Below are 9614 nucleotides of genomic sequence, written 5' to 3' on the forward strand. Positions count from 1 at the left end.
TCACAGGCCAAAGGTGGGGCCCAGGAAGGTAATACCTAAATAACACTTGGCATTGCATCTGAAAAGGAATCCAATGCCACTAAGACCCTCCGAAGAGTTGACATCTCTGGATGTCTGGATATTTTCATGCTGAAGTTTGGCAAATCCTTCCATCATATATCGCAGAGTCTGCTCCCAAGTCTTTTACTCCTGGGTGCATAGCTTGACTACATTTCCCAGCCTCCCTTGCATTTAGGTGACATCATGTGACTGAGTCCTGGCCAAAGAGATGAGGGCAGAACTGATGGAGACTACTTCCAAGCCTGGAATACGCTTCACTGGTGGCTCAGTGGTAAGGAAAGATCTGCTAATGCAGGAATCACAGGAGATGCCGGTTTGATCCCTGGGTCGGGAATATCCCCTGGCGAAGGAAATGGCAACCCATCCCAGTATTCTTGCCTGGAAAATCCCATGGTCAGAGGAGCCTGGAGGGCTACAGTCCACAGTGGTCGCAAAAAGTTGGACATGACTGAGCACACATGCACTTCCAGGTCTGATCCCTAAAAACTCTAGTGCAGTCCTGTCTTTTCTCTTTTTCCACCCACTGCCTGGATGGAATAAACATCCAGGACCTAGGGAAGGAGCCTGGGATGAGAGAGAAGCCTGAGTATATGAGTCACTACAAGGAGGAACATGACCTGAACAGAAAGAGCATAAAATGTTGCTACGTGAATGGAAAATGAACTTTTACTGCATTAAGGCCCTGTGGGAATTGTTGGTTACGGTTGTTTGCCTACGCTATGAAGTTGGATGTTTATTTAAGAAATGTTCATTCCCCTCCGTCTCCCACCGTGAATGGACTACACATCTCCATTCCACTGATGGTTGGTTTGGCCTACGGGATGTTAACAGACAAGAGGTGACATAGTATGCTTTAATACTCACTTCAACAATGCTGCACTCTCTTACGCAACAGCCCTCTTGCTATTTTCTCATCACCTTGAGAACAAGCTCCAGCTAGATCCTGGGCCAGAGCACGAGACACCTGAGAAGCAGACCTAGATCCCGCGAACAGGGTGGAACCAGGCCCAGCTGAGCCCAACACAGCAGCTCCTACCTCCAGAGGAGTGAGCGAGAACAAGTGATTATTGTTTTAGCCACTGACTTTTGTGATAGTCTGTTACATGGCATACTGTGCAACAGTTGACTGATACACAAATGAGGTGTGTGTGCCACTCTCATGGGGCTGCCATGTTAAGCTTCCACTTGATGCCTGTTCTTTATCTCATATTTTATGCCAAAACTCTTAAAGATGAAGAGGTATAAGAAAACACTTGCCCAAGGGCACACAGGAAGTTTGGTATATCAAATTCATAAGCCCAAATTTATTTCCTTCTGTGCCAAATGCACTGAGGGAATGTGGAAAAAAAAAAAAAAGCAGGCAAAATCAGGAAGGGCTGGGACAGAACTTAGGATGTTTCCACAGAATGCCCATTTAAAAGTGCTTGGCTGGTCTTCCCTGGTGGCACAGTGGATAAGAGTGTGCCTGACGCTGCAGGGGACACAGGTTCAATCCCTGGTCCAGGAAAATTCCACATGCCACGGAGCAACTAAGCCCATGTGCCCTAGAGATTGGGCTGCACAACAAGAGAAGCCACCACAATGAGAAGCTCTCACACCTCAAGAGAAAAGCCCCTGCTCACTGCCACTACAGAAAGACCTGGCAGCAACAAAGACCAGTGCAACCCCCTCAAAAAATAAAAATAAAAGGACTTAGTAATGCTCCTGGACATTTGGAAAGTTCAGAGCAAATAAACAATGACCAGCTTCACCCCCTGGGTTTATCATTTATGGAACTAAAGATGTTGGACAGAATGAAGATACACCTTTTCCAGGAAAGAATAGTTGCAGTATACTCCTATAATGGGTTGAAAAGAAAAGCAAGAACCTTTGTAGGGACACATTCAAGGTTAACTCAAGGAGAAAAACCGAACCTTGGGACACTACGTCCCTAGGACCCCTGAGAAAAAGAACACCGCAAGCCCCTGGGGGCTGCCTGCTCCCACCATCGCCTTTCAGACAACGCTTGCAACAAGCGTCCTAAGGGAGCCCCAGCGATGGGTCCTGCAGGAACTGCCCATCTCGAAAAGGGAGACAACGGGCCCCCAACAGTAGCAAAGAGCAGTGGAAATCTATCTGTACCTCCCTGTCTTTCATCTCTAGGACCCCTGGCTCGGATGTTTGAGCCCCGCAGGCGTTCACCTCCAGGAGGAGAGGGAAAGGGGGTGGGGGATTTCCGGGAAGCTAAAGGCAAAACACGTGGGGGCTGCACAGGGGTGGCTGTCTCCTGCAAGCTGGACTGCTCTAAAGCGCCCGAGCACGTCTGCACATCCATACTCAACAACGATACACTGCACACTTAGTACACCCACACCCACACCCAACCGTACACCCTTCCCCCCGCCGACCTCCCACGCCCCTGCTGCGGGTGAGCAGCGGATTTCCGGAGAGGGGGGAGTGCAGCCCCCTAGAAAACTGAGGGCGTGGCACCCACCCTGGCGGCCTGCTGCCTCCACCCTGGGGGTCCAGGGAGCCGGGGGAACTGGGTGAAAGGACCGCGCGCGGGAGAGGAGTCGGGTCCAGCCCGGCGGGCAGCCGAGCTGAGGGCGCGGTGGGGAAGCGAGTGACCCGCGCTGGCCCCGCCCCCCGGCCGCCGGCCCCGCCCCCGCTGCGGCGGGCGCGAGGAGGGGCGTGGCGGGCGCGGCCTATATAAGGCGAGGGGCGGGCGCCGCTCTTTTGTCTTTTGCTGCAGCAACGCGAGTGGGAGCCCCAGTACCGCGGTCTGGAAGCGGAACTTCTCGGTGAGCGGCGCCCAGGGGCGAAGGCCCAGCCGGGTGGGGTCAGAGACGGTTTTCCTGGCGGGTGCGCGGCGGTCTCGTCGGGCGCCTTTCCCCGACGGGACGCCGGGGTGGACGGGCCACACCCTGTGGCTGCGGAGCCGGGTGCGGGACGCCGCCCTAGCCCGAGTGCCACGTCGTGGAGCGGAGGCGGGGAGGGCAGAGGGGGCCGCTGGCTTCCGGCCAACCGCCTTGATTTGCCCGCTAGGATTGTTTTAAGAAAATGGCAGACAAGCCCGACATGGGGGAAATCAACAGCTTCGATAAGGCCAAGCTGAAGAAGACTGAGACGCAGGAGAAGAACACCCTGCCGACCAAAGAGAGTGAGTCCGCCCCCGCCTCCGGGTCCGCGGGCTCCCAGCCCAGTCCCCACCCCGCCCTTCCCGTTAACCCAGCCCCACACCCCATCCGGCAGTTGCTTCCCATCGGGCGGCCCCAGCCCCTGTTTCTGTTGCACAAAGCTCCTCTCTCTTCCCAGCCCCACGCCTCTTAATCCCTAGACCTCGTGGGTGCCTTGCCCAAACCAGGTTTGCAAGCGCCCCGTTTGGGGGGGTTGCTAGGGGTCCCCATCCCCCAGTGTCCACTTCCTGCTCTCCACAGCCATTGAGCAGGAGAAGCAAGCAAAGTGAAATTTCCCGCGAACCTGGAGGATTCTCCACCGCATCATCTTGGAGACCCTAGCCGTGATGTGGAGGAAGAGCCACCTGCAAGATGTACACGAGCGACAAGCTGCACTGTGAACCCGGGCACTCCGTGCCGTCGCCACCGGCCCGCGGGTCTCTGAAGGGGACCTTCCAATCGGACTGCCAAATTTCTCCGGTTTGCCCTGGAATATTATAGAAAATTATTTGTATGATTAATGAAAATAAAACACACCTCGTGGCATGGCTGGCGTGCTCTGTCTCTTAGTTGAGTATGCGTGGGTAGTGCCGCTGCAGCGAAACCCGGCGGCAAGCTGGAGTCGGGAGTTCCTGCCGCAGAGCGGGGGAGGGGGTCGCAGAATGGGCTCGCTTGGAGGGGACCATCTTTTAGTTTTGGATTTGCCTGTTTTTCCGTAAGATTTCATAGGTTATTAGCCACTTATTCTTGCTTATAATGCAATCGATGCAAAATGTAACCCCACTTTTCAGTTCCTGGAAGCTGCCTTGGAAAATGCTTTGGCAAAAGGGCATAATTGTTTTTGATAAGCTTTTCCAGTCCCAACGCTTTTTTTTTTTTTCTTTTCTGGACGCCTCATAATTCTGATGAACGCTGTGAGAGAACAGAGAGTTCACGTCAGAGAAGAAAGGGGGGAAAAGACCGAATCCAGAATTGGGCGAGGTCACAAAAGTCCCCCATTAGCTTTCTCTTGGGGCCTGAAAGAGGAAGCATGGGAACAGAAACAAAGGCGGGATCCAGGGAAAGAATGCCAGAATATCAGAACTGGAGGAACCAGCACCAGACCTAGAGGAGCTGTGGGGAACAGCCTAGCTTTTTGTCTTTAACCCGAGCTCTAAAGCGTTAGCCATTAGAGGGAGTGCTGGGCTGAGCAGCCTTGGGTGCTGTGATCAGCAGGAAGGGTGGGGATGTGGAGGGAGGGCTGGGGCCGGCAGGGGCAGCAGAACCCTGCTGGGTTACACCCCTGGTCCCATTGGGAAGGGCCGTGCCAGTCAGCAAAGCCTGGTATGGTGGGGCTTTCTGAAGCTTAAGGAGAACAGGCTTGTGATTCTGGGTGGAGGAGGAGGTTGGGGGGTGGAGTTACCTTCAAAGGAGGATGGTGATAACACATTGTGTAGCGATTTGTCCCCTATCTACCTGACCATCAGGCTTTCCTAGTAGCTCAGTGGTAAAGAATTCACCTGCATATGCAGAAGACACAGGAGATGCAGGTTCAATCCCTGAGTTGGGAAGATGCCCTGGAGGAGGGAATGGCAACCCACCCCAGTATTCTTGCTTGGAAAATCCTATGGACAGAGGAGCCTGGGGGGCTATATAGTCCATAGGGGTCCCAAAGAGTCAGAAATGGCTGAGCATACAGTGCACTGCCTAACCATCAGGGGCTGGATGGTAGGTGAGGGCAGGTATTTGAAGTGTGACCCCTGTCCAAAGGGACCTTAAAATCCAGTGGGTAAGATCTCTGGGACTACAATCAGGGACACCTAGGCTGAGGGAGTCATGGCCCCTTTGACATGGAAGGGCCTGACAGTGAGACCTGCGCTATGGAGGCTAAGTGGGCCTGGGGAAGAGAAATAAGGTATTCACAGAGTGGCAATGGCAAGCCACTCCAGTACTCTTGCCTAGAAAATCCCAATGGATGGAGGCCTGGTAGGCTGCAGTCCGTGGAGTCGCTAAAGGTCGGACATGACTGACTTCACTTTCACTTTTCGCTTTCACACATAGGAGAAGGAAATGGCAACCCACTCCAGTGTTCTTGCCTGGAGAATCCCAGGGACAGGGCAGCCTGGTGGGCTGCCGTCTATGGGGTCACACAGTCGGACACGACTGAAGTGACTTAGCAGTAGCAGAGAACATTAGGCCAAGGGACACTAATCTTTACTGGATGTGTGCTATGGGCCAAGCACTGTGCTCAGAGCTTTAATTCTCAAAAACTATTAAGGCAAGATCACTGCCTTAATGCGTGCAATCCTTGGGTTGAGAAGATCCCCTGAAGCAGGAAAGGGCAAGCCACTTCAGTTTTCTTGCCTGGGAAATCCCATGAACAGAGGAGACTACAGGCAGGTTACAGTCCATGGGGTCACAAAGAGTTGGACACTACTGGGCACGCACATGCATGCATGCACACATTAAGGCAGAATGATAATCATCCCTGTTACTGATGGGGAAACAGATTCAGAGAGACAAGGAATTTGCTAAAGACACACAGCCAGTGAGTAGTGGAGCCAGAATCTGGGGCCAAGGGTGTGGTTTGGGGGACCTTAACAACCTGACGTTCAGTATATCTCTTGTGTCCGTTTTGTGAGCATCCACTCCTTGAAACAATAATTGCACCAGTTGGGGTCTATTGTTGGTAGACTGAGGAAAAAGGAAATAAGAAATCACTACCACCTTCAAAAACAGTAGCACAGTTGTCTGTGGGGCAAGAGGGCTTTGGAGGAAGATAAAGCTGGATGGGGGATCAGTGGGCTGGAGTGAGAGATTGGGAGCACCTCTGCTGTTTTCCATGGGATGGTCAAGGGGGGTGTCTCTCAGAGAAGGGTGCCTGCAACAAAGATCTAGGGATTCGAGGAGGAGAAAAGTAAACACCTGGAGGGATAAGATAAGCGTGTTCCCTAGGGGAGGAACAGCAAGTGCAGGCTCACCCAGTGGCCGCTGAGGAAAAACAAAAAGCTGGGCTGGAATGGGCATGGCCTAAGGAGCTGAGATGTGAGATTCCAAGAGATGGGGGGGCAGGTCCTGACATCCTTGGGCTGTTGGAAGGTTGACTGCGGAGAGGCTCCCTCCTCCTATCCCAAAGTGCTGCATAGGCACCCCTCATGGGGATGAAGCATCCTGTCTGGCCACACCCCACTAAGGCCCCTTCTGGACCAGCCTGCTCTCTGGGCGCTCCATCTGGGACACAGGTCGCATGCCCTCAACTCCCCAGATCCCACTGACTCCTTGTTCCCAGCAAGGTCACTCAGGAGAACAGCTTCAGATTCCCATTCCTGTGACCCTCTTCTCAAAAGATTCCCATGACTTTCTCACCTCCTCCCCAGGAAATCCTTTCTATTCTGAGGTAGTGGGGAGCCCACAGAGCCTTGCTCTTCCTAAGAATTTAAGAAGACAAAAATAAGGAGGAGATTTAAGGCACTTTTGCTTTTCCACTCAGAGACAATGAGTTGATTGAATGGGGCCCAGCCCCTGTGGGAAAGGAGATGTGGATGGGCAAGGCCGTGTGAGTTATCATTTCAGAAAGCTGATCACACTGCGTTGGTTTACGAGGTAAGGCTACCCTTCCTCAATCCATCCAGGCTCCTGAGCTGTTTCAAGGGGTGCACATCTAGATACCTCTCAGCCTGAATGGTAGAACCCCCAGAAGACAGACCCAGAAGGCCAAGTACTGGCCAAGAGGCCCACCTTCCTAGGCCCCATCTCTTTCCCACTGGTTGATCCCAGGAAATTCTATGGGTGTCAGAACCAAGAACTGGGTTGTCAGAGAATGCTGAAGCACCTCAGCCCCACCCTCACTCCCCCTCCTCCCTGCCTTATCCCACCATTTTTATTCCTCCCCACCTGGGAATAGTGACACCCTTGGGCAAGTTATACTGTATTACTGGTTTCTGCCCTTTTCCTCCTATCTAAGCATTCGGAAACCAGTTATTGATCCAATAACAAAATAAGCCTTGCTTTGAAACTAGAATACAATTGTAATGTTCCTTTTTAAACACACCTGAATTGAATTTCTGGTTTCGTTTCCTTTTTTAAATATATATATATATATATATATATTTGGTTACACTGGGTCTTCATTGCTGCACACGGGCTTTCTCTAGTTGTGGTGCATGGGCTTCTCATTGTGGTGGCTTCTCTTGATGCAGAGCACGGGCTCTAGGGCACACAGGCTTCAGTAGTTGCGACTCGTGGGCTTCAGTTGCTCCCCAGCATGTGGAATAATCCCAGACCAGAGATCAAACCCTTGTCTCCTGCATTGTCAAGCAGATTTTGATCCACTGTACCACCAGGGAAGTCCTGGTTTCATTGTCTTTTTATTTATTTACTTACTTATTTATTTGACTGTGCTGGGTCTTAGTTGAGACATGTGAGATCTAGTTCCCTGACCAGGGATCAAACCTGGGCCCCCTGCATTGGGAACACGGAGTCTTAACCACTGGACCACCAGAGAGGTCTCTCATTTTCTTATTTCATTTCTAAGACAAGCTTCAATAATTAGGCTTCCGTGTTGTGAATAGACCTCAGGGCTTGGGACTTTCCACTGTCATAGGGTGCACCAGAGTGCTCAAGAAGACAGAAGGTCCCCACACACACATTCCACCTCCTATTCACTAAGCATATGCTCAGTGCCTTGTATGTACCCGCTGCTGGAGCTGGGAAACCAGATGGAGGCCACCTCAGGGAGCACCTAGGCTATATCAGAAGGAAGTCCCAACACTTCCCAATCCCCCAGATTGCTCTCCCACCCTCTTATCTCACCCTCAGACAAACACTTTCTCTTCTCAGGCAATATTAGATGCCTTATTATCACCCTGCTTATTTAACTTATATGCAGAGTACATCATGAGGAACGCTGGGCTGGAAGAAGCACAAGCTGGAATCAAGATTGCCAGGAGAAATATCAATAACCTCAGATATGCAGATGACACCACCCTTATGGCAGAAAGTGAAGAGGAACTAAAAAGCCTCTTGATGAAAGTAAAAGAGGAGAGTGAAAAAGTTGGCTTGAAGCTCAACATTCAGAAAACAAAGATCATGGCATCTGGTCCTATCACTTCATGGGAAATAGATGGGGAAACAGTGTCAGACTTTATATTTTTGGGCTCCAAAATCACTGCAGATGCTGATTGCAGCCATGAAATTAAAAGACGCTTACTCCTTGGAAGGAAAGTTATGACCAACCTAGATAGCATATTAAAAAGCAGAGACATTACTTTGCCAACAAAGGTCCGTCTAGTCAAGGCTATGGTTTTTCCCGTGGTCATGTATGGATGTGAGAGTTGGACTGTGAAGAAAGCTGATTGCCGAAGAATTGATGCTTTTGAACTGTGGTGCTGGAGAAGACTCTTGAGAGTCCCCTGGACTGCAAGGAGATCCAACCAGTCCATTCTAGAGGAGATCAATCCTGGGTGTTCATTAGAAGGACTGATGCTAAAGCTGTAACTCCAATACTTTGGCCACCTCATGCAATGAGTTGACTCACTGGAAAAGACTCTGATGCTGGGAGGGATTGGGGGCAGGAGGAGAAGGGGACAACAGAGAATGAGATGGCTGGATGGCATCACCGACTCGATGGACATGAGTTTGAGTGAACTCCGGGAGTTGGTGATGGACGGAGAGGCCTGGTGTGCTGTGTTTCATGGGGTCACAAAGAGTCGGACACGACTGAGCGACTGAACTGAACTGAACTAAAATAAGAGTCTCTCTAGATCCTTCACTCAGCTTCCCCTAATGTTAGCATCTTACTTCATCATAGTCCAGTTATCGCAATCAAGAAATTAATGTTACACTATTATTAATCCCACTCCTGGACATATACTCAGACAAAACTACAATTTGAAAAGATACATGCACTCCTATGTTCATAGCAGCACTATTTATAGTAGTGAAGACATGGAAACAACCTAAATGTCCATTGACAGATGAATGGATAAAGAAGACGTGGTACATATACACAATGAAATATTTCTCAGCCATTAAGAGAAATGAAATAATGCCATTTGCAGCAAAATGGATGGACCTAGAGATTATCGTACTAAGTGAAGCAGGTCAGTAAAAGACAAATGCCATATGATATCACTTATATGTGGGTTCTAAAATACAACACAAATGAACTTAACTATGGAGCAGAAACTGACTCACAGATAAAGAAAATAGACTGTGGCTGCCAAGGCGGGGGGTGGCGGAAGGGGAGGGAAGGACTGGGGGTTCGGGATTACAGATGCAAACTATTTTATGTAGGATGGATAAACAAGGGTCTACTGTATAGCACAAGGGACTGTAGTCAATATTTTGTGATAAACTGTAATGGAAAAGAAGGAAACGGCAACCCACTCCAGTGTTCCTGCCTGGAGAATCCCATGGACA

The 9614-nt window shown here is 50.6% G+C and overlaps 1 protein-coding gene across 1 annotated transcript; it reads left to right on the forward strand.

The window, feature by feature from the left end:
- The first annotated feature begins 2684 nt into the window (after window positions 1-2684).
- Window positions 2685-3761, forward strand: TMSB10 (thymosin beta 10). Its single transcript, XM_088841325.1, has 3 exons — window positions 2685-2840; window positions 3085-3199; window positions 3477-3761. Exons 2-3 carry the CDS (start codon window positions 3100-3102, stop codon window positions 3503-3505), a joined length of 129 nt encoding a protein of 42 aa, XP_088697451.1. The 5' UTR covers window positions 2685-2840; window positions 3085-3099; the 3' UTR covers window positions 3506-3761.
- The last annotated feature ends 5853 nt before the right edge of the window (window positions 3762-9614 follow it).

Source organism: Moschus berezovskii, chromosome 11, assembly GCF_049115385.1.
Source record: "Moschus berezovskii isolate FMDL1 chromosome 11, NW_MosBer_1.0, whole genome shotgun sequence".
In the NCBI taxonomy this organism is placed as follows: domain Eukaryota; kingdom Metazoa; phylum Chordata; class Mammalia; order Artiodactyla; family Moschidae; genus Moschus; species Moschus berezovskii.